Here is a 25,692-nt window from a genome sequence, read left to right on the forward strand (position 1 = left end):
TGACTGATTAATGATGCGGGTTGTTATGTAATAAGAAAATGAATGGGGCAGCTAGGTGACACAGTGGATAGAGCACTGGCCCTAGAGGCAGGAGGACCTGAGTTCAAATCTGGCTTTAGGTGCTTACCAGCTGTGTGACCCTAGACAAGTCATTTAACCCTAATTGCCTAAAATAAAAAAGAAAAAGAAAATTAATAAAGAATAAGAATCACATTTGAGTTGTGATTTAAAATTTACAAAGCATTGTAGTGAGAATCTGAGAGAAAGCAACAGGGGGCAGCTCAAGAAGTATACTGGAAATTGCCATAATATGGAGAAAAAAAGTAAGAGGCCTCCACTGTACTGGATAGAGGAACTTTGGAGGATTAATGGAGGAATATGAACAAAAGTTGAAAATAATGAGATGGTATGGAGGACTTTCATTCTGCGTCAGTAGAGAAAGTGTTTTCAATGATAAAATCAAGGTGCTATTTTGATTGCATAGTCATCTTGATTTTATTTATTTTCAGTTCAGGTCCTCAAGTTAATAGGCTAAGGGCAGTTGCCTCTGACCATCCTCTGGCTATTGTTCTGATCTAGTCCTGAGCCCTTTGTTTGGAAGTGCTTTACTCCTTGATAGGCACCAAAGTACATCCTTTCTAGTGCTCTGGGTTGGAGTGTCGAGGGAGGAGAAAGAGCCCAGAAGAAGAGTGGTCTGTTAACAAGAATACTGGGTCAGTAAATTCCTACTACTTACAACATCTTTCTTTATTTCAGGATGGCTTGAGAAGGTTATCGGGGAATGAGTACGTGTTTTCTAAAAGTAAGTTTCATCTAACTTGTGCCTCATTTCACTTGATATTTCCAACTTTCTTCAGGTCATGTGCCAACCTACCATGTAGGACTTATTATTTATATTGATTTATCTAGTAGAGAAGGATGAACTGATCCTTTTCCAGTTGTTAAGTCATGAAACATAGATGTGCCATCAGTAATTTTTAAAATTCATGGGGCAGCTAGGTGGTGCAGTGGGTAGAGTACTGGCCCTGGATTCAGGAGGACCTGAGTTCAAATCTGGCCTCAGACATATAACACTTACTAGCTGTGTGACCCTGGGCAAGTCATTTAACCCATTGCCTAGCTCCCCCCCCCAAAAAAAAATTTAAAATTCTGCAGATATTTTTCAGGTGCTTTAGTGTTTTTCCATGAGTCCTAGTAACATTTCAGCTTATATAAAAAAGTCTAGGATTTCCACTTCTCACCTGATTAGGAAAGGAGATTTTGTTCAGTTTATAGTTTACTATAGGTCATTTAGTCAGGATTCTACTTTTTTTAAATGAATAAATTAGAATGATTTTTTACTTCATCCCAGTTGAGCATGTGTTAGAACCATCTCTCTGTCCTTGGTTTATAACTGGGTCTTCTAATTAAAATCATTGATCTGAAAAATGTCAAAAATACAAATCTAAGAAAAGACAAATTTCTATTTGTTTTATGGATTTAATAAGTCAGCTAGGCTGACCTAGATGCTTTAAATATCACAGCTTAATAATACAGAAAAGGAGTTCCTGAAATTAAAATTTCCTACTTTGGAGATCCTGAAAAGGCTTTTTAAAAAAAATTGGAGATAATAAAAATGATTAAATACTCTATGACCCTCTATCAGGTTCTAAGTCCATAATTAACATTCCCTTTCCATCCTCCCCCATCTCTCCAGTCTTAAGGCCATGATTCTCATTCAGCTTCTCATCATCTTTCACCTAGACTATGGCAGAAATCTTTTACGAGGTCTGGTCTCTCCCCTTTCTAGTACATCTTCCACAGATGCCCAAGTGATTTTCCTGAAGCATCAGTGTGACCGTATCATTCTCCTGCTTGGAAAAACTTCAATGAAAGTTGTCTCTGGAATAAAATCCAAAACCTCTTTGGCATTTCATGTCTTTCACAATCTGGCTCCAACTATCTTTCTAGACTAATTTCACATTGCTACCCTTCCTTATACATTATGCTTCCAGCTAAAGCAACTTACTTGCTTTTTCCCATACGTGTCATTTTATCTCCTTCTTTGCCTTTGCTATTGACCATACCTGGAGACCTGGGCTGCTAGGTGGTGCGGAAGATAGAGTTAGGGAACCTGAATTCAAATCTAGCCTCAGACACTTACTAGCTGTGTGACCCTGGGCAAGTCACTTAATCCTGTTTGCCTCAGTTTTCTCATCTGTAAAATGAGCTAGAGAAGGAAATGGCAAACCACTCCCGTGTCTTTGCCAAGAAAACCCCAAATGGGATCACGAAGAGTCAGACAGGACTGAAATGACATAGCTGGAAACACCTTAGCTCCTTTCAAGGCTCAGCTGATGTACTACTTCTTCCACGAGGTCTCTGTTGATAGCTTTTGATGCTCAGTCTTCTTTCCACTTCCCAAAATTACTTTGTATATATCTTGCATCTACTCATCTGTGTACGTGTTGTCTTCCCTCCCATCCTTCCATTCACCTCTCCCCTCAAGTCAGATAGAAGCTCCTCAAGGCCAAGGACTGTTGTATTTTTGTCTTGGTATTTCCAGCACCCCAGCACAGTGTTTACCCTGATGGGTAGTAGATGTTAAATATGTGTTTGCTGAATTCGGTTAAATTGTTTCTGCAGACATGCACCACAGTCACAGTCATCTTTCACTGCCAATCACGATCAATGATGTTCCACCTTGTATTGCACAATTACTCGATAATGAAGAAAGCTGGGACTTCAACATCTTTGAATTAGAAGCTGTCACACATAAAAGGTACTGGGCTCCTTTGGGCATATGTAAGGGCAGGGGCTGGAGGTGCAGGTTCCCGTAGTTTTAAATTTGGGAGTTCAAGAGGTAAAGTCAGGCTTCAGTGCCTTTGCCTTTTCAGCAGAGATTGAGAGGAGGCATAAAATGAGCATATATGCTCTGTCATTGAGCATGACCCTTTGTGGAGAAGTAACCCTAGGGGACCAAGCATGGGATAAGGTTGATTGGAACTCAAGAATGAAGTAATGTGGCTGGGTTTCATTCCAAAATCTCCTAGGATAATTTATTACTGCTGGTGTACCAGGAATGTACCAGGCAGGTATAAATATCAGGACTGAGCTAAGTTCCAAATTTGTTAAAGCAACAGATGACTTAATTGAATTTATGGGCTCAAGGAGCAAGAAAATAGCTTTTGATTTGAGTGGGATGGCTTACACGTAGTCCCACCTGAAAGCCAAGAGAAGGGTGAAATGACCTCTCAAGATCACTTTCTAGCCCAAGGATCCTGTGAAAGGAATATTCCTCTCCAAAGGTGTTGGGCTAGGGCTCAGGGGCATTTTGTTAAAGCCGTTGAAAAATAATTTTGGAATCTAGTAACTCTAAATTGTATGTGATCTCAGATCTATCATCGTGTACAGATCAGGGAGAGAACAAGGAGAGAAATCCAAAGACTTGCCATTTGTCACAGTTATTAAAGCTTCTGATGAACTGGAGATAACCTACTAATGTTTTGGGTAGACTGCCATAACACATCTGTTCAGGAATCAGTGCTAGATTTAAGGAGGCAGTGCCAAGCAAGTTCTTTTTATTTTCCAAAGATGCTTTTTTACCTCCTGGACATATGAAATTGGGCAGTGGGGTAGGGTGGGGGTGGGGTGTTGGGGAAACAGAAAAATGTCATTGTCCTTTCCTTATCAGTAGAAGAGAATAAGAGCTTGGCAAAGGAATGAAATGAGCCAGATTTTTTCTTTCAATTTAATTTCTCTAGGCCGTTGGTTTACCTGGGGTTAAAAGTCTTTGCCCGCTTTGGGGTCTGTGAGTTTTTGAACTGTTCAGAAGCCACTCTTCGGGCGTGGCTGCAGGTGATTGAGGCCAACTACCACTCATCAAACTCATACCACAACTCTACCCATGCTGCAGATGTCCTGCATGCAACGGCATTCTTCCTTGGAAAAGAGAGAGTGAAGGTAAAACTGTCATAGGATGACCTCCGTGGTTATTCTTGGACATATATATGTATATGTATGTATGCATACATACATACATACATACACACACACACACACACACCCTGTCTTAACATCTGAGAGAGGTTGTTTTACTATCAGCAGAGATTTAACTCTGTGTTTCATTTTGCCAACAGTTTACTAAAGTAGCTACTTGTGCTTACAGAAGTTGGGGGAAGAAAATAGGCATTTATCTAGTGCTTATTGTATGCCTGGCACTATATTTAAGTGCTTTTTAAAAATAATGAAGAGCGAAACGAGCAGAACCAAGAAAACATTGTATCAGTAACAGCAATATTGTTTTAAGAACAACTCTGAGTGAGTGAGTCATCTTGACTATTATAAATACCCAAATTCACAATAAAGGACATATGAAGGAAGATACTATCTGCATCCAGAGAAAGTAGTGATAAATAGAAGTATGTGTAGAATGATTTTACACACACACACACACACACACACACACACACACACATTTGTGTCTAATGGTAGCCATCTCTGGGGGAGGGCAGGGAAAAAAAAGAAAGAAAGAAACTTACATGATAACTATATTATTATATATTTAAAAAGAATAGCAAGTTGTATATAACAGATTTGTAGTTTCATGTACAATCATCTTTTTATTATACTATATTATGGAAATGCTTGTTTTATTCTATAAATTAAAAATAAAATTAATAAAATTTAAAAAATAAAATACATATACTAAAAATAAAAATAGGACAAAAATATTATTTGACTTGATCCTCACAAAAACTCTGTGAGGTAGGTGTTGTTATTATCCCCATTTTACAATTAGGAAACCAAGACAAAGAGAAGTTAAATAACTTGCCAAGCGTCAAACAGCTGGTATGAGTTAAAATTGTATTAAAATTGACCATCTATGTACATATTATCTATGTTATATTATATTATGATGTGGTATGTTATATTATTATGTATTCTAATATAGTATGTTATGTTATATTATTTTATATTTTATTATATTATCAAGTCTGTCCAATTTGTAGTTAGAGTCACCCCCCCAAAAAAAAAACATTATCCTGCCCTCATTTTTATCACCTTCCACAAATTTTTGCAAACCTGTAACACTTAGGGCCCTAAAAACTGCTATGAACACAGGTTACCCTCTTATAGATTCTGTTGGCCTGCCTTTCTTATTTATATATGCTTTTCTCTCATCACTTTTCCTTTCATTCTTTCTCATCCACCTTTGTTCCCCATAGTAGATAGTGACTCTGTCTAAATAGTGCTCAATACAGGGTTTGACTGATTTTTTTAGAAACTCAGTTGGTTTTGGTGATGCAGTTTCTTTCTGCCTTTCACACGTGCGTAAATTAATCTGTACATTTAAAACAACCTCTGCCTCTGTGGCTGATGCATACGTACACAACCCATCAGATACATTTATAGCGTTGGTGTTCAAGGATCAGACTGCTAATGCTGTGCCAAGTTATTCTCGTATATGTTTAGTTTCAGGAGACATAATATCAATTCAATTTAATTAACAAATATTTGTTAAGAAACTACTTCCTACTAGGCACTGTGCAAAATGACAGGCATAAAGAGAAAATGAGACAAACTGCCCTCAAGGAGCTTACGTTCTTCTGGCAGTATGTGACCCAAAGGGCAGCTAGGTGGCACAGTAGATAGAGCACTGGGCTTGAAATCAGGAAGACTCATCTTCATGAGTTCAAATCCAACCTCAGACATTTACTAGCTGTGTGACCCTGGGCAAGTCACTTAACCCTGGTTGCCTCAGTTTTCTCACCTGCAAGATGATCTGAAGAAGGGAGTAGCAAAGTACTCCAGTATCTCTGCCAAGAAAACCCCAAGTGGGGTCCATGAAGAGTCAGACGTAACTGAAATGACTCAATAACAACAATAGTATTCAAAGTCATGTAGTAGCAAGTAACTCAGTATTTTACTATATTTGTATCGATTCATTCATAAATTATAAACATATAAAACTCTTCTATGTATTTCTACCTCTTCACCTCTGCTTCTTAGAATCCTTAGCTTTTTCAAGGTTCAGCTCCAGTGCCACGTCCCCTGGGAAGTTTTTCTTGATCTCCCCAGGTCTTTAGTGCTCTCTTTTCCATCATATTATCTTATATTTACTTATCTATTTATATTTGATGGCCCTCAGTGATAGTTAATGGCTAGCATCTATATAAGGCTTTAAGGTTTGCAAAGTGTCTCATTTTATCCTCCTCAAAACCCTGGGAGGCAGGCAAAATGCTATTGTGATCACCATTTTATATTTGAGGAAACTGAGGCTGGGAGAGGTTCAGAGACATGCCCAGGTTCACATGGTTAGTAACCGAAGCCAGATTTCAACTCAAGTCTTCCTGACTCCAAGTCCAATACTTTATCCACTGCACCACCCACTGCCCCAGGAGAACTAGTGAGGGCAGATCCTTTTTGTCTTTATATCCCTAGTGCCCAGTTGTTGTTGTTGGTGGTGGTGGTGGTGGTGGTGGTGATGGTGGTGGTTCAATTGGGACTGATTCTTCAGGACCCCATTTCAGATTTTCTTGGCAGAGATGCTGGAGTGGTTTGCCATTTCCGTCTCCATTTTACAGATGAGGAAACTGAGGCAAACAGGGTTAGGTGACTTGCCCAAGGTTGCACAGCTAGCAAGTATCTCAGGCTGGATTTGAAGTCAGGTCTTCCTGACTCCAGGCCTGGCTCTCTATCCACTGTGCCACTTAGATGCCCGTAGTGTCTAGTACAGAATGTCAGTTAATCAGTGAATCAGTCAACCATTTTATTAAGCTCCTATGATACCAGTTGTGGGGGATACAAGTACCAAAAGATGAAACAATGCCTGCTCGAAAGGGGGAGCAAGTCTATACCTACATCTATATCTGTACATCAGAAATAGAAAGTGAATAAATCCAAATATACACAGAGAAGTTAAACAGGGGAAGGTGCTAGCAGTTGACAGAATCAGGAAGGGCTTCATGCAGAAGATGGTGTGTGAGCTGTATGATAAAGGAATTGAGGGAGTCTGTAAGGCAGAGGTAAAGAGGAAGTGCATTCCAGGCACGTGAAAAGGTGCATACATATGCGTTGAATGTGTATGTACATATATGTGTGTATACATGTGTGTGTGTATAGGGGAGCATTTCTGATCTTTATCTTGCCACTGGATCCAGACAGCTCAGGAGAAAGTGAGGCTGGTGGCATTGCACAGCCCTCCCTCACTTAAATCCAGTTCATGTGCAAGTCATGGCATCACCTCCCTGATGTCATGGCCCTCTTCAAGAATGAAGGACAAACAACAACAGCATATATATAGTGTATATGTGTATACACACATATGTATGTATCAACATAAACATAGGCTTCTAGATAGACAGATGTGTCTAGGTATGCGTGTATATGTATGTGTGTGCATATATACATGCATACATGCACTGCATGTATGCACACATGTATGTAGATGTGTGTGTGTGTGTGTGTGTGTGTATGTATGTATATAATTAGGCACATTGATCTGGGCACTCTTGATGATTTGAGTCCTCTTAATCCACTAGATGAAACAAAAGAATGTAAGACTCAGGTAACAGAAACAAAGGTTGCCTCTCCCCTCAGACTTTGAGCGACTCATTTGCGTATAAGAGTCAGGAAGGTAGTTTAGGATTGCCTTGGGTAAATGGGAAGGACTGAGAGTTTACAAGCAGAACCAGCCTGACTTCATAATTAGACCTTTGATATGGTTGAGAAGAGAATTAGCTATGGAGAAAAACTTCAGTTCCTGAGTTCACTCTTTACCTTTTCCTTTGTGCCACCTGGGGGAGGGAGTGGGGGGGGCAAGGAGAAGGGGAAGGTATTGATCTCCTCACTTCTGTCTGCAATGGTATCTTGCAGCAGAAGGACATGGTAGTGTCCAATGGAGGGGCAGAGAGCACTGGTAAAGTTCAGCAAGGTGGGAAGAGAAGGATTTCCCCCTCCTCCTCACATCAGAAGTGGTATCTTATAGCAGACACGTGAAGCAGCATGCAATGGAGCAGAGTGTCCAGTCACAGAGATGAGTCAAGTCCACTGTGCAGGAGGAGTCAAGCCTGTTGCTTACAGCTGCAGTCTTGCTCAGGAAATGGGAGGATTTGGCTGAGACCCCTGCTGGTCCTAGGGTATGGGTTCCAGTTCTTATCAAGAGTATAGTAGCACCCTAGGCTAAGATTTCAGATAGTAGAGATTGTAGCCAACATCTGTTGGTCATAAGATATGGTTTCTGGTTCTTTTTAAAAATATAGCAGCACCTTTGTCCAGGATTTTAGCTGAGCTTGAAGCTAGAGATCACAGCCAAGCATTGGAGTTCTGTGCCCTGCCCAGGAGTTAGCCCAGAAGAGCCTCAGTATTCTGCCAAAAGAATCATGAAGACATCATAACAACAGACAGAGAGGCAGCGAGGTGGCCCAGAGGACAGGGCGCTGGCCCTGGAGTCAGGAAGACCCGAGTTCAAATATGGCTTTAGACACAAGCAATGTTCCCTGGGCAAGACACTTAAATCACCACCTGCCTCAGTTACAGGGATAATAATGGCAACAACTTTCCAGTGTTATTGTGAGGATCAGATGAGATGTAGGTGCTTAATAAATGCTTGTTTCTTTCCCTTCTTCATGGAGGTATGGAGGTATAATTTACCTTGGTCACATGTGTTCCCTCTGGGTGTGCCTCTCCACTTGTGAACTCTCTGTGCATTCATTCTTCTCACAATCAGGATATGTCTTTGTAGAAGAGTGTGCTTCAGGTTTATAGGAGAGATATTTTGTTGCTAGTTGCTTCTTACTACACTATTTCAATAAATGCTTTTGACTTGAGCTAATTTTTTTCTCTGGCTAACCAGAGAGAAGATAAACATACTGGTGGGGGCTCATGAGCTAAAGTTTTGAGAGTATAGAGACAGAGAGAGAGGGATTAAGCAGGTTACACATGGCCAGAAGGAATGCAGGTAATTAGTCCTGATCCAGAGAGGATAGGCAAAGAACTAGCCATTCCTAGCCTTTGAGAAATAACTTCGATGTACCTTAGTCCAAGTAAAGCCAAGCAATGAAAATCCAGATTCACAAACTAGATAAATGACAATGAGAAAGAAAGGGGAAGAGATAGTTATTTACTTTATGAAAAGATTCAGCAAGAAACAATCCTTTAAGTTATTCATGCATTCAAAGGTGTATATAATTTCCAAAAATCCAGTGTACAAATAGTTTTATAGTAACACATCTGTGGCATAAAGTAAACTATACTTAAGCTTTCGAAGGCATTCAAAGTCTCTGACAAGCTGTGACCATAGCACATTAGGATGTAGAACTGGAAGATCCATTGAGGCAGGGACTGTCTTTTTCCTCTTTTTGTGTCCCCAGCCTTAGCACAGTGCCTGGCATGTGGTAGGTAATTAATAAATCTTTTTGATTGATTAGAGATCATATTTTTAACCCTCTCATTTTATAGATGAGGAAATGGAGACTTAGAAAAATGAAAGGACTTACTCAAGGTCATGCAGCCAGGTTTCTTAAATCCCAGCCAAGGCCTTTATTCCATATTGCCCTTCCCCTTTGCCTTCTCTTGATCTGCCCTGAAGCCATGAGGTGTTATTCCACTGGCCTCCTTTGACATTTGACAGAGGGACATTCAGGAAGCTCATTCCTGAGTCCTGCCTGGAAGCTTGGCCCCATTTAACACTCCCTTCCTCCCGGCTTGAGAATGAAATTCATGTAATATTTCCATTATCAGTCATTCAATTGTGACACAGTCAACAAGCATTTATTAAGTGCCTCCTATGTGCCAGGTACTATGCTAGGTGCTAGGGATATAAGGGTCAGAAAAAAAGTTAAATAGTGCGTGCCCCTCAAGGAATTTGGCATATGCATTCCTTACCATAACTTATCAACCAGCCAGAATTTATGAGCCATTTCCCCCTTGTTAACTTCTAACACCCCTTTGTAAAACAAAGGAACACAGCAGCTTATACAGATATAAAAATAACTATGTTCAGTTGGGGGGGGTTGGGTTTTTTTTGCTTCTTTGTTTTTGTTTTACTGCTAAAGTGATAAAAATAGCTATTTACATAAACAAGTGATTGGCTATCTGAAAAATCTACTTTTAAGATTAAGACTTGCCAGCTTTCTCTCAATGTGGTAAAAACCTATTTCCTGCTCTTAAAGAAGAAAAGGAGCAGGGTATGTATGACTGCCCTTGAAACAGCTCTGCCCCTTCCTTGATGCTTTCCACATCAAAAAGGCATGGATAGAATGAATCCACTTAGAGGTTTAAGCGTTTTCTCCCTCTGCCACTCCCTCCCTAGAGCTCCAAGAAAGGCTTTCCAATCACTAAGGATGCTAGTGAAATAAGCCTGCCTTCTCTGCCCTACCTCCCACCCGCAGCATATGAAAAATATATCTCAGAATGTATGCGGAAGACCAGCTGGGCATTATTATTTCTGGAGCAACCAGCATAGTGTTTTAACTTTACCAAAGTGCTGTCTTCATTGTGTTTCTGGTTGGTGTCTAGTAAAGAAAAACATTGGATCCTGCCACTTTACTCTGGCTTCCCACCTCAGTTACCCGAGTCTGTTTTGTTCAGAAGTTCTAAGCAGATTGGTCCTAAATGCCAAGAAGAATGAGCGCATCTCGGGAGCTCCCCCTGGTGCCTCATTTGGGCATAGTGGTTTCATTAGCAGGCTGGAGTCAGCCTAGCCCTGGAAGGATGAGACTTGAAGCTTTGTCCTCAGCTCTTCCCCTGGTTTTCCACATGCTAAACCAGATGTGAACTGGGCCAGGTAGATCCATCCTTGGTCCAAGCAGAATCCTCCGCAGGAGGAAGAATAAATTACATGAAGTGGAAGCTGGGTGAGCACATGATCAGAGGAACTATAGGGGGAATTCCTATGGAGGTATGAGCTGGGCCAGATGACCTCTGCCTTCTAATCCAACCTTGAAATTCTAGGATTCTAGGATTCCAAGTGCCTGATGTTCTCCTGTAGAGGGTATCGGCCTCTCAGGCTGGTATTTCTGTCTAGCACTACTAATCACTTCTATATTGCCACGGCTGGAAATAAATAGCACTTATTTTGATATTTCAGTGGGTCTCTGATCTTATTAGGGTAAGCAATTCTTCCACTAATGCAGGTCACAATCCCTCCATTTCTTCTCAAATGGCGTGATTCTAGTCTGTGTCAGTAAATCACACATCCATCAATCTTTTATTAAGTACCTATGATGTAACTGGTGCTGTTCTAGATGTTTGGGGTGCAAAAAGAAAAATGAAATAGTCCCTATCTTTGAGGGGCTTACACTCTGGCGGGACAGACGTCATGTGTAAACAAAACTATATACCAAAATCATATATCAGTGCATCATTCAAATTTGTACTCTATATCTCCATTGCACTATAATTAATTACCATATTTTATGTAATTATAACTTTGAATTCAAATACATATGATCATTGCAGAGGCTTCATTATTTGCACTAATCAGGATTTAACTGTATTTACAAATTTTTAAAAAAGTAAGGATGTATGGGGAATAAGGTGAGGGAAAGGAGAGGCACTAGCAACTGAGGGAGTCAGGAAATGCCTCATATAATAGGTAGCATTTGAGCAGAACTTTTAAGGAAACTAACTGGATTCTAAGACGTGGAAGTGAGGAGGGAGTGATTTCAGGCACGGGAAGCACGTTGGACCTGCAAAGCCACTAAGACAGAAGATAAAATGTTTTGTGTGAAGAACAACAGGAAGGCCAGTAGGGCTGGACCATAGTATATATGAAGGGGGGTAATGTGTAATAAGCCTGGAAAGTAAGTTGGAAAAAAAGTTGTGAAGAGATAATAAGGGGAAAAAAGAAGAAAGATAGAAAAAGGGCAGCTAGGTGGTATTGTGGATAGAACACCAGCTCTGGAGTCAGGAGGACCTGAGTTCCAATCCAGCCAGCTGTGTGACCTCCTTGGGCAAGTCACTTAACCGCACTTGCAGAGAGAGAGAGAGAGAGACAGAGAGACAGAGAGCGAATAAGAAGCCACTGAAGTTTATTGAGCAGGGGAGTGACATGGTTCATCCTGTGCTTTAGGAACATCCCTTTGGCAGCTCTTTGGATAATGGATTAGAGAAGGGAAACCAGAGATGGGGGAGGATATAAGAGATGAAGAGGTAGAATGAGGGGCAGCTAGACTGCGCAGTGGATAGAGCATCAGCCCTGGAGTCAGGAGGACCTGAGTTCAAATGTGGCTTCAGACACGTGATACGGCTGGTGTGGAAAGTCTTATTGTCCTGGCTTTGCTAGGACCATGAGACCACACCGCTAAAGGAATGTCACAATTTCTGTGGTGGTGTTTTGTTGTCATTGTTTGAGCCGTATTTGGGATGCAGTCTGCATGTACGGTTGGTATTCCTCAGCAAGAGAGGGAAATCCATGTACAGCGAACTCTCAATTTTGTTTGCGAGGGGGAGGAGCAGGAATAGAGATCATTCAGAGCAAGCTATGATACAAAAAAAAAAAGGAGTTCGACTTTTGGAAGAAACGGGCAACATAGACAGCTATCTCGTAGATTGCTTTCCCAGTTATGCTTTGTGTTTCCTGAATATACAGTGGATACGTAGTGGGAATGGGTGCTAGGTGCATGCAGGGTTCCTGTGGGATTTGCTTATGCCATTCATTCAGCAAACACAAAGGGCCTGATGTCTAGAAGAAGATAGTGATGGGCAATCCAGGAATTGAAATTTTTCCTTCAAATAATGCACAATATCTATTATCTGCATTTAGGTGATACTGAACTGGACCTGAATTTACATGGTAGATTGGGGAGGTGGTATAATTTAGTGAGTAAAGCAGGATCAGAGAACACAGGTTCAAATCCACCCACCTCTGGCATTTACTGTGTGATCTTAGGCAAGTTATTTAACCCTGTGGGACCTGTTTTCTCATTGGTAAATATAAGGGATTGCATTCTAATTCGTAGTCCTATGAATATCTCTGTTCCCCAGAGGTAAAAGGTAAAAATTATCACCAACATGTCTAACTGCCCTCTTCCCCCAGGGGGTGGGGGTGGGCTTTGTTCTTTGGTGAGTCATCCCCTGTTTCTTACCCCCAGGGAAGCCTGGATCACCTGGATGAAGTGGCTGCCTTGATAGCAGCCACTGTCCACGATGTGGATCACCCTGGACGGACCAACTCTTTCCTGTGCAATGCGGGCAGTGAGCTAGCTGTACTCTACAATGACACAGCTGTCCTGGAGAGTCACCACACTGCCCTGGCTTTCCAGCTCACAGCCAAGGACAACAAATGCAACATTTTCAAGAACATTGACAGGTTTGTCGCATTTGGGCTTTGGGGCATTTGAAGTTTGAATGAGCTATAGACAACTCACTTAACCCCAAATCACCTACTCCTCTTCCCTTGAAAAGGATCAGCTTAAGAGAGTGTGAAGATAACATGACTAATATGGAAATAGGTTTTTCTGCACATATATGACTGCACATATATGACCTATATCAAATTGCTTGCCTTCTCAATGAGGAAGGAGGAGAGGAAAGAGAAAAAATTTGGAATTCAGTTTTTAAAAATGAATGTTAAAAATTGTTTTTACATGTAATTGGGGGAAAACTTAAAAAAAGAAAGGAATAGAAAAAAGAGAGTGTGAAAATATTATCATGGTGGTGATTATCATATTGTTTCCTATGATTATGCTTATAGAATTTTTATTTTAAATTTTCTTCTTTATTTTTATGAACTTGACAAACACTAACATTTCCAAATACAAAGGATGGAGAATTATAAATAAAACCAAAAATATTATGTGCCATTTTAAAATATATATATATATTTTTTTTAATTTTATATATATACATATATAAATACAATAACTCCTATACTGCCCTGCTTGCCCTTGTCTTTTTCTGAACTTCATTCTATTCTCTTCTGAGTATTTATAAATGTTTCATTCACATTCTTTTTTTCTTTCGGAATCATTATCACTACCCCCTTTCCTCTGCTACAGCTCTTCCACCTCAAAAAAAAAAAGTTCTCCTTCATAACAAATCAGTGCTGTCAAGAAAAACAAATCCACATAGTGGCCACGTCTGAAAATGTATGTCTCATTCTGTACCTCTAGTCTGTCGCCTCTCTGCCAAGAGGTCAGGGTTTGCTGTTATTGACAGCAGTCATATGACCACTTTGTATCTATAAAGTTTTTATCTCTCAAAATGCTTTCCTCTGCATCACAGAATCATCGCATTTTCATTGGAGGGTTCACATGGACCATCTAGTCCAACCTAGAGCATGAATCCCCATAACATCCTTGCCAGGGGCTCATCTAAGCAGTAGCTGACCATCCTTCTAAGACATTCTATTTTTTTTTTAATAGTTCTAAACTGTCAGGAAGTTTTTCCTCATACAAAGCCAAAATCTGCCTCCTTGTCACTTCCACCCATTGGTTCTAGTTTTGACCCCTGGCTCCAAGAATAAATTTAACTCCTCCACACAACGACTCCTTAAATACTCAGAAACAATAATCGTGGCTAGCCTAAATATCTCCAGGTCCTCCTGGACCGCATGGACTCCTCTTCATATAATATGAGTTTACAAGCTCTTTAAACACTGTAAAATGCTGTCCAATGTGAACTACTTTAATTATTTTTTTATAGTTTTCATCCTTACAAAAAAAACTCTGAATGATAAACAAGACAGATATTCTCACCCCCATTTTTCAGAAGACAAAGTGGAATTCTGGGTCAGTTTTTAGGCTCACACAGTTACACAGCAAGTTAGTGGCAGAATGAGGATTAACATCAATATCTCTGAACTGCTTAGCCCAGTGTTCTTCCCAAGATAGTAATTCACCATCCTATGGGTCATTCCAGTAGTTCAGTCTGTAGCCAGCCACAGCCTTAATAATAGCAGAACAGAGTTTTGGCTATTATCGTACCCTAGCTCAATGTATAACTTGATGATTTTGCTGGTAATTGGCAAATGTCTTCACAGTTCATAAATTTCCCATAAACTCGGGGACCGATTTGTTCTGACTTTGCCTTAACACCATTTGTTAACATCAATATGTGTAACAAACATAACTAATGTGATATATGATTATTATTTATGATTGTACTATATAATAATCAAGATCTATGTAATGCTTTAAGTTTTATAAAGCATCTTTTTCACATATCCTGTGATTTGGATTCCAAGTATAAGACTACCTTCAACTCTTAACTTGAAAACAAGGGCCCCATTTTCCCTGGGATCTGCATAGCGGGAAGTTAGGGGTGGGGCTGTATAAACTGGCCAAATTCTGGAAGCAGTGTAAACATGCCTCTGTTCCTGGTTTCTTCAGGACCCACTATCGAACACTGCGCCAGGCAATCATTGACATGGTCTTGGCGACAGAGATGACAAAGCACTTTGAGCACGTGAACAAGTTTGTGAACAGTATCAACAAGCCCATGGCCGCTGAGGAGAGCAACTCCCACGTAAGAGAGGGGCGCTGGCCTTCCCCCCCCAACACTGGCCCATCTAGACGTAGTTTCTCTCCCTCTGCTAGTCATGGTGGTTAATGCCTTAGGCCTCATCTGAAGAGTGGGGCTAAGGGTAGTAGTGACCCGTCCTTTTCTGATTGCATGATATCATGTCCTTGGATTCTTCTGAGATCCCAAGAAGAAAGACCTTGAGGTAAATTGATTGGCTGTAAAAGGTCGATTGACCTGCAGGTAGAGAGCAACGAGGAGGCTGAAAGAGAGAAGCAAAGAGTGATGTATAGCTCCCTAATTTAGCTTGGCCCTGAGTTTCCATTTAAATGTTTCCATTTAAAAAAACAAATCATTGGCCTTTGTGACTCTGTTGGGAGACGTTAAGATTAAGGAGTGCTTTAAAGAACTACCCTTGAGCTGATTCACATCACACTGAGCCAGACAAGCCAGTGCCCAAAGATCTTAATTGAATCCGGAGCATGTGTGTTTAAAAGCAAAGCATTAATAATGTGGGTGCTTAAAAACCAAAGCATTCTGTAATTGCTTGATTAAACAAACATATTTGCTCCTATTTGCCAGGGCACCAGAAGGCATTCTTCAGATTGGGCTTTACTTTGCATTAAAAAGCATCCAATTATTTCTGTTGTTTCCCAGATTTTTATTTTACCCATTTACATTAGATGCAATAACTGTAAATAAAGATTCCAGTGAAAAACATGCAGAAGAGTATCCATTTGTTTTCTGTGCAGTTATCCTGAATGGGCCAACCAACCCTTGCCAACCTGGGCTCCTTCCCTTCCCCTTATTTGGGCCTCAGAGGATTTCTTGGTACAATAAAATGAAGTGTTAAGCATGGGATGCAGTGTTTCCCATTAGTCTTCACATTGTCACGGAATAGACCCTCTGAAAAATTCCTACACAGAAGCCAGGAAGGCCTGACTTCTGCCCAGAAGCTGTAAAAAAAAAAAAGAAAAAAAGAAAAAGGGCTTTCTGCTCATTTTGAACTCCAAGCAATAACCAGAGAAACGGATGGACTACATCCTCAGGCCAGGATGTGACAGGGTATACTGCTGGGACCAGCAGACAGCAGAGAAATATTCCCATTTTACGGCTTGATAAGGAGTGCACGTGAGCTGGCTGTGTAGCTTGGATCCCAAAACAACAGGCAGCCTGGTTCTGGGTCACATAGAGGTGTAGTCTTTCTATCCCCAAGGCTATACTGCAGGGAACCAAATCACAACTCTCCTCCCTCAGCAAAGACCATTCACCCACAACAAGGGGCTAGGGAGAAGAGAGGGGAAGAGCTCACTAAGGGTTAACCATAGGCAGGTCCTTTCCTTTTTTAGAGAGTTCAGATCTGCAAGGTGGAAAAATGAGTCCTGAGGGTATCCACTGGCTGCACCAGCCTGTGGTGATTACAGTATGTCCTTCCCTGAATTTATATGTATCAGTGGCTTCATCTCCCTTTAAATTGAAGACTTACGCCCATTTGGCCTGCAAATGTGCTTAGTAAAGCATCATCACCCATGCAATCATTAGCGTTAGAACTATTTGCAAGTACAGATGAATAAAGCCTTATAGCGTGTGTCCCAGAAGCTGGGGCTCTGAGTATGGTGCTACATATTGAGTGTTCTTTTGGAAAATCTCTTTTGGTGTATCCCTACCCAGGCTTTCTTCTGAAGACAGCTGAAATTGGTTCGTGTTTGCACCCATTCAGTGTTTCCCCAGGAAACATCAGGATTTAACTATGCAAAAGTGATAGATCATAGAGGTCTACCTCATCGAAGTGTCATTTTATAAATGAGGAAACAGAAGCCGGGAGAGTTTAAGTAACTTACCTAATGTCACACAAATAGTAAGTTGGAGAGTCAGGATTTGAACCCAGGTTCTCTGAATATAACTCTTAATATTCTGTGTACTGTCCTGCACAGCACAGTCATCAGAGAGCTGTACTTGAGGTCAGCAAGAACTTGCTAGCCATGTGATGATGGGCAAGTCAACCTATATGAGCCATAGGCAACTCTCTAAGATTGTCAGTCATAAAGGAATTTTGATTCATATGATGGAGGGAGTTTTCACCATGACAATGTATTGATCTCTAGGACTCTGCAAACAAAGGAAAAGAGCCTTCAGCTCCCCCCTCAGGCCTCTGCTCCCTCAGTCCACTCTCCTCTCAGCTGTTAAATGATTAATCTTCCTAAAGCACAATTCTGACCCAGTCACCTGCATCCCCCCCCATTCAATAAATTCCTCTCCCTCCCTTTCATGTCCTGGGGATGTTTGTAGCACCTGCTGGAGATTTATCGATTGTTGTGGCCTCACTTTATCCCAGCAGTGAAGAAGGAACAAAATAAGGTTTCCCTTTGAAGGCCTGGTAATTAGCCACAGCCTACAACTAGTATTATTTAATTAGCCACAGCCTACAACTATTCACAAAATCATCCCCTGCTCAGGCTGACAGAGGCCTTTGCCAGAACTGTGGCTGAGTGTAGAAAGGTCTACCTAGCAAATGTCCTAGTTTCTCTGTAAAGATTCATTACCTAATTTTCTAATGATGTGGTTAAGGCTTACTGGTGCACGTCACTGAGGATTGGTTTTATTTTTATTTTTACATCACTTTTGTTTCCAAATATATTTCTCCCCCACCCAGAGAGCTAGCTAGCTATTCTTGGTGGTGTTAAGTTGTTTTTCAGTTGTGTCCGACACTCTGTGACTCCATTTGGGGTTTTCTTGGCAAACTTACTAAAGCGGTTTGCCATTTCCTTCTCTAGCTCATTTGACAGGTGATGAAACTGAGGCAAACAGGGTTAAGTACCTTGCCCCTCGTCACACTGTACCACAGAATAAAAGAGAGGGGAAAAATCCAGTTGAGCAGAACTAACCAACACATCAAACAAGTCTGATGGCTTTATTATATTATATTCCATACCCATAGACTCCCTTCCCATCTCAGCAAAGAATGGAGGGAAGTATATTTTCTTATCTGAGAAGAATCATTTTCATAGATACTTGTCTCTCCTGGCCCTGGCTTGCCCCTGAATCTCACACCATTGACAGAACAGACCACACATACAATATGATATGACCTCCACTAAATTCCTCCTCTCATGCCCCATGGTTAGGTAGCTTAGAGGAATAATACATGGAGTACTAGAACTTGGAAGCAGGAGGACCTGAGTTCAAATCCTGCCTCAGACACTTCCTCCTTGTGTGACTTTGGACAAATTACTTGACCTCTCTCCTCTTTAGTTTCCTCATCTGTAAAATGGGAACAGTAGTAGCACCTATATCACAGGGTTGTTGTGAGGATCAGTGACTTTGCAAATTTTAAAATTCTCCATAAATGCTACCTCTTATTATAATTGAGCAAAGAATTATTAGGCTCCTACTGGGTTGTGGACATTGTGCCATGTATGCACAGAAATCCACTGTTTGTAGGCAAATGAATGTGAGGATTCATGGCTTAGGAAGAAGAGAAGCTAATCAATACAGGATAGGGCCTGGATGAATAGACAAATGGGTGGAAGAGACAGGAGACCTATTCAGTGCCAGTAGCTAGAATAGCAGGAAGAAAAAAGTAAAAAAAAAAAATTCCATTTCTTGGGGGAAAATATTTGAGTTTTAGTTCTTTTTCTAATAGATCTGGTAGAAAAGCCCACTTTTCCTACCCATCCCCTGTATGACCAAGGAGTGCTTAATCATGTTTAATTGGGTTATCCTTATTAGAAGCTACTTCAGTGATGTCTTGAGCCAATCTTGCCCTGATTGCCTCTCTTACAGGGTGAAGGCAGTGACTGTGAATGTAACCCCATTGGGAAGAACTTCCCTGAAAACCAAATCCTGATCAAACGCATGATGATTAAATGTGCAGATGTGGCCAACCCGTGCCGCCCTCTGGAGATGTGCATCGAATGGGCTGGAAGGATCTCAGAAGAGTATTTTGCACAGGTAGGCTGTTTCTCAAGGTGGAGGCCACCCTCCTCTTCTCTGGGATTTTTGGAAATGTACTATGTGGTTTAGAAGCACATCTAAACAAGCCTCTGAGAATTGTTGGGGTTGAAAAGTTTTTCCATCTAGAAATCATAGGGCATGATCAGTAAGCAAACCATTCTGTAGAAAGAAATTCATCATATTTGGGTGTGAATTAGCTCTCACATGAACTTAGGTAAGACGTGCACTTCAGGGAATTGATGTAGACAGTAATCAGCTGAAACTTCTAGAGCACAGGCATGGAGTAAATGACTTGTATTTATGTATGTATATGTGTATATGTGTTATATATTAAGGGAAGCTAAGTGGTACAGCGGACAAGGCACTGGGCTTGGACTCAGGACGACTCATCTTCATGAGTTCAGATTTGGTCTCAGACACTTACTAGCTGTGTGACCCTGGGCAAGTCACATAACCCTGTTAGCCTCAGTTTCCTCATTTGTAAAATGAGCTGGAGAAGGAAATGGCAAACTGCTGCAATATCTCTGCCAAGAAAAATCCCAAAGGGGTCAGGAAGGGTCGGATGTGCCTGAACAACAACAATATACACAAATATATGACCTCCACTAAATTCCTGCTCCCATGCCTCATGGTGTGAAAGTTTATCATGTATGTTAGGTAGGAAAGGATGTCTCATGTCACAATGCATAGAGAGCCAACCTCAGAGTCAAAAAGATCTGGTTCAAGGGCTGCCTCTGACACATTCCAGCTTTGTGATCGTAGGCAAATGTTTTAACCTCTCAGTGCTCCCAGGTAACCCTCTCTCAGACTCCGGCTGCAGAACAGGTGTTGAGCTGCATTGGGAAAGAGACTTTCCTCATATCAAGGGGAAGGAGGAAAGAGAATATGCATTCATTAAGTTCCTACTATGTGTCAGGCACTGTGCTAATGGCATTGCAGATATCTCATTTGATCCTCATAGTAACCCTGTGAAGTAGCTATTATTATTCCCATCATACAATTGAAGAACTGGAATTCTTTACAATCATGAAATCACAAGCAAAATAAAGTGTGTATATATGTGTATGTGTATATGTAACTAAGGCTCTTGGAGCATCCCAGATACATACACCATGCAGTCATTCATTCCCAGACATATGTACACATATATTCATTCACTCGATCCTCAACCACAGCCTAGTGCCTCTATATTTCCACCTGTCCTATTTTTCACAGCTGAATTCTGTTTACTAAGGCTGGACCAGATGGCTTCCAATTCCTTACCATTTCTACTAGTCCTTGATTTATGCAACAACAGAGGACAGAAAAAGTAGAGGTGTATATTGTTTGGGGGATTAAATTCATTCCCAGGATATTGTTTGTACATTGAATGATAATTTCCTCATTGACTTATATTATAATTTTAAAATGCCTTCTGTATTTCTCAGTGATTTGTAATCAGGAGAGGCTCCTCACATGTCTGTGTTCCCCTCTGATCCCCAGTACCGTCTCCCTTATCTGTAACTTTCCCAACACATACACATTGGTACAGGCCCTAATTTCAAGAGTCCCTTCCATGACTCTTTATGCAGTCTCTTTGCATGTGAATAAGCATCTCCTAATTTTGGTTTTTGTGGCTTTGTATTTTTCAAAATTTTCAAAATTACAGTGGAGCTCTCGACTCTAAGGATCGAGTTAGAGAATAACAAAAAGGTTCCTATGTTTGATGAAAGTTACACGTGTTAGCAGAAAGTCAGCAAAACCCCTGTGAGATGGGGAAGGAAGGATTGAGTGCTAAAGGCAATGTAGAAGGAAGAAGAGAAAGGTCATGGGGGAATAATAAGATCTAGGCTAGTCCCAGCTGCCTTTTCCTCCTACCTCTGGCAGTCCTGATAGCTATAGTTCAGACTTCTGCTCTCCTTGTCTAACTTGGACCAGGTTGGGGTGGGAGAAGCAGAGAGACAAAGGCTACCCAAGGTGCTTTGTTGGAGAAGACTGCAGAAGACAGATGAACTCAGAGAACTAGAGTCAGGAGATGGGTTAAAGTTGTGATTCCACCCACCACTTACTGGAAGATCCTGGGAAAATCATTTAGGCCCTCAGTTTCCTTATGCAAAATGGCAAAGATAATATCTTCACTAACCACCCCATGGAGTTATTGAGTGCTGAACTTTAAAGTGCTATGTAACTGAGTTGTGATTTTTATTAATTATTAAGTAAAGTCTCTGCTAGGAGGCACAGTGGATAGAATGATGGACCTGGAGTTAGGAAGACCTGATCAAATCTGGGCTCAGACACTTACTAACTGTGTGACCCTAGGCAAGTCACTCAACCTGTATGCCTCAGTTTCCTCATCTGTAAAATGAACTGGAGAAGAAAATGGCAAAATACTCCAGTATCTTTGCCAAGAAAACCCCAAATTGCATCACAAAAAGTTGGACACGACTGAAAAACAGCTGAACAACCACAACAAAAAAAGTCTCTGATAATTTGCTCTTTGGGGAATAGATTATTCTTGGCTTAGTGGCGGAGGGGGCGTAATGGAAAATGTGATCACTTGTAATATTCCAAGTGAAGGCTATAATGTGAAAGCAGCAAAGCCAAAGCAAAAAGAGGAAAGAAAATATGAAAGACCCTTCTTTGTTCTCCATGCTTGTACTCAGTCTTTAATGTTTAATAGCACACATTAGACCAGAGAAAAGAGAGGCAGGACTTCACATCCCTGACGCAGTGCTAAGGTAGAGGCCCACGGCTCTCCTGCACAGGAGAGACAGAGAAGAGGAAACCACCTTGAATTACACGTGAAGAATGTAGATTAGGCAAAGTCACTTAACCTCTTTCTGTAGGCTTCAGCTTCTCATCTATAAATATATGTGTATGTGTGTGTGCACATAATTACATAGAGATGTTTCATTATTTATCTGTAAATAATGTATATAGATACATTTACATGTGTTATATATGTAAATATATATCTATGATATCCAAAAAGTCTTAGTGCAATTTCAACAAAAACAACTATCATTTATACGGTGTACTTGAAGGTGTGCAAAGCACTTGATAAATGTTATCTTATTTCATCCTCACAACAGCCCTGGGAGGTAGGTGCTATTATTACCTTCATTTTACAGATGAGGCAACTAAGCAGACAGAAGTTAATATGACTTGCCCGTGGTCATACAGCTAGGAAGTATCTGAGGCAGGATTTGAACTCAGGTCTGTCTTCCTGACTCCAACTCCAGCACTCTATCCACTGCTCCACCTGGCTGCCCCTCAAATACTCCTGAGTGCCTACAAGCTCTCACATTGAGATGGCACTTTACAGTTTCCAAAGTACAGTTTCCTCATAATAAAGCAATGAAGTGGGAAATTCACATATTTTAAGCTCATTTTACAGATGAAGAAACTGAGGCTCCGAGTGGTAAAGTCACTTGGCCAGGTTTACATGGCCACTGTCAGACTCAAGAACTGAAATCTAGTTTTCATGGCTTCAGAGTCAGGCTTCCTTCTACCACATCATACTGCACCATGTCGGACGTTATGGAGGATTCAAAAGAAATGTCTGCTGTACCTCCTCCCCTCTGGCAATTTAACCGTCTAACTGGCAAAGCAAAGCTATTATACGTGAAACAACCAGAAAGCTTCACATTACAGTAAATCAGCAGCTAGGTGGCATAATGGTTAGAGTACCAGACCTGGAGTCAGCAAGACCTGAGTTCAAATCCAGCCTCAGAGACACTTCCTACCTGTGTGACCCTGGGAAACTTAATTAACTGCTGCCTCCCTCAGTTTCCTCATCTGTTAAGAGGAGATAATGATAACAGCCACCTCCCAGGGCTGTTGTAAGGATCAAATGAGATAATGAACCACTTTAAAGCATTCAGTGCTAGGTATTATTAACATGCAATCTGTCTAAATTAAATTGCTAGGTACTTAGTATAGGTGCTGTATCAGTTCAGAGAAGGGAGGAAAGTTCTACTAGATTATGGCAGATTATATAGTTTATTATATAGATTTTATACATATATATATACATATATATGTATATGCATATATATGTATATATACATATATATGTATATGTATATATGTATACATATATACATATATATATATATACACATATATATACATATATATACAGAGAGAGAGAGAGAGAGAGAGAGAGAGAGAGAGAGAGAGAGAGAGATTATATAGTTCCTGGAGAACAAGAGACTGTCATTTTTTCATTTTAACATCACCAGCACCTAGCACAATGCCTACACACACAGTAGGCACTTAATAAATGTTTTGTTGAATTGAATTGAGCAAAAGAGTGAGATGATAAAACAGGAGTTTTAAAGTTATCCAGCAATAGTGAAAAGAACTCTGAGCTGGGATTCAGATGCCCTGGCTTTGAGCCTTGGTTCTGCCTCCAACTAGCTCTGTCACCTTGGAATCACTTTACCTCGATGGTCCTCAGACTCTCCATCTGTGGAATGAAGAGTATTGGACAGAAACTGAAGGCAAAGAAGGACTGGAGGAGAATGACTTGAGTAAGAAGGGCTTCAGAAGGTAGATCAGTGGAACAAGGCACAGGAGGAGGAGATGGAGGAGCAGAAGGAGATGGGGAGGATGACATGGTCAGACCTTTACTTTTAGGAAGATCACTTTGAGTGGAGGATGGACTGGAGTGGGAGAGACGTAGCAAGGAGCAACCAGCAGGCTACTGCAATAGTCTAGGACAATGCTTCTTAAACTGTGGGTTGTGACCCACAAGTGTTGAAGGGGTCACAAGTGGAAAAAGTTTAAGAAGCCCTGGTCTAGGATTGAGGTGATGGGGACTTGTCCCAGAGTGGTGGCAGTGTCAGAGGAGAGAAGGAAGCAATAGTCGAGAGATATATATTATGAGGAGAAAATCAACATGTATTGGCAGAGATTGGATGGGGGTTTGTTGAGAGTGTGGAGTGAGGATTGACACCTAGGTTTCTAGCCTTGAGTGACTGAGAGGATGGTGGTACCCTCAGAAGTAACAGAGGAATTCAGAAAAGGGGGCAGCTTTCTTAGGAAAGATGAGTTCAGTTTTGAATGTGTTAAGTTTAAAATGTTTACTGGACATCTAGTTCAAGATGTCTAATTAGTAATTGGAGATGGGAATTTGGGAAGTTAGAGAGCTTAAGGCTGTGTAAGTAGATTTGATTCATTAGCTTAGACATGATTGAATTCATGAAATATCATAAAAATCATTAAGTAAAACAGTATAGAGGGAAAAGAAAAGAGGGCCCAGGGCACAGCCACAGTGTCCAGGACTAAGAAGGCATAGTCTGCCCCAGCCTGTTAATATTTGGAATACTGTATTATTCAGTTCTGGGTACCACCTTTTGAGAAGGGCATTGATGAGCTAGAGGACATCCAGAGCCAGGTGACTAAGAGGGTGAGGGCACTCAAGCTCATGCCTTCTGAGCCTCAATTGAAAAAAACTGGGAATGGCTAGGTTTGGAAAAGAGAAGCTTTGGGAGTGGAGCCTGATAGTTGTCCACTGCTGCATGTACAAAAATATTGATAGCAGCTCTTTCTGTCGTAGCAAAGAACTGGAAATGGAGGGGATGCCCATCAGCTGGGGAATGGCTGAGCAAGTTGTGCTATATGAATGTAATGGAACACTATTGTGCTATAAGAAATGATGAGCAGGTGGACTTCAGAAAAACCTGGGAAGACTTGTATGGTCTGGTGCTGAGTGAAGTGAGCAGAACCAGGAGAACGTTGTATACAGTAACAGCCGTGCTGTGCGATGACTAGCTTTGATAGACTTGGCTTTTCTCAGCAATGCAAAGATCTAAGATGTCTCCAAAGGTCTCATGATGGAAAATGCTATCCACATCCAGAGAAAGAACTATGGAGTCTGAATGCTGATCGAAGCAGACTATTTGAACTTTTTTTTTCTTCTGTTTAGTTCTGTTTCTTCTTTCTTGTGGTTCCTCCTATTGGTTCTAATTCTTAACTTACAACAAGATTAATGTGAAAATATGTGTAATAGGAATGTATATGTAGAGTATATCAGATTGCACACTGTCTTGGGGAGGGAGAGAAAAATTTAAAACTTAATAGCTTATGGAAGTGATTGTTGAAAACTAAAAATAAATTATTAAAATAAAGATAAGTTGTCCACTGTCTTGGACAAGTTCAGGTCTTTGAAGGACTGCTGTATGGAAAGGGTTTAGATAAGTTTTGTTTCACCCAGAAGGCAGGGCCAGAAGCAGCAGGTAGAAGATGCAAAGAAGCAGGCTTTGACTTGGCATAAGGAAAAATTTCCTAGCAATGAGATTATTCACAAGT

The 25,692-nt window shown here is 40.8% G+C and overlaps 1 protein-coding gene across 2 annotated transcripts in view; it reads left to right on the plus strand.

Annotated features, from left to right (window-relative positions):
- Positions 1 to 25,692, plus strand: part of PDE8B (phosphodiesterase 8B) — a 344,612-nt gene that overhangs the window by 312,218 nt on the left and 6,702 nt on the right. For both annotated transcript variants that reach the window (XM_078153161.1, XM_020998444.2), the window contains exons 15-20: positions 757 to 802; positions 2,626 to 2,761; positions 3,744 to 3,942; positions 13,077 to 13,294; positions 15,315 to 15,450; positions 19,228 to 19,395. In XM_078153161.1, coding sequence (XP_078009287.1) covers positions 757 to 802; positions 2,626 to 2,761; positions 3,744 to 3,942; positions 13,077 to 13,294; positions 15,315 to 15,450; positions 19,228 to 19,395 — 903 coding nt within the window. The remainder of the gene's footprint in view (positions 1 to 756; positions 803 to 2,625; positions 2,762 to 3,743; positions 3,943 to 13,076; positions 13,295 to 15,314; positions 15,451 to 19,227; positions 19,396 to 25,692) is intronic.

This window comes from Phascolarctos cinereus, unplaced genomic scaffold, assembly GCF_003287225.1.
Source record: "Phascolarctos cinereus isolate Bilbo 61053 unplaced genomic scaffold, phaCin_HiC Scaffold_4;HRSCAF=312, whole genome shotgun sequence".
NCBI lineage: Eukaryota > Metazoa > Chordata > Mammalia > Diprotodontia > Phascolarctidae > Phascolarctos > Phascolarctos cinereus.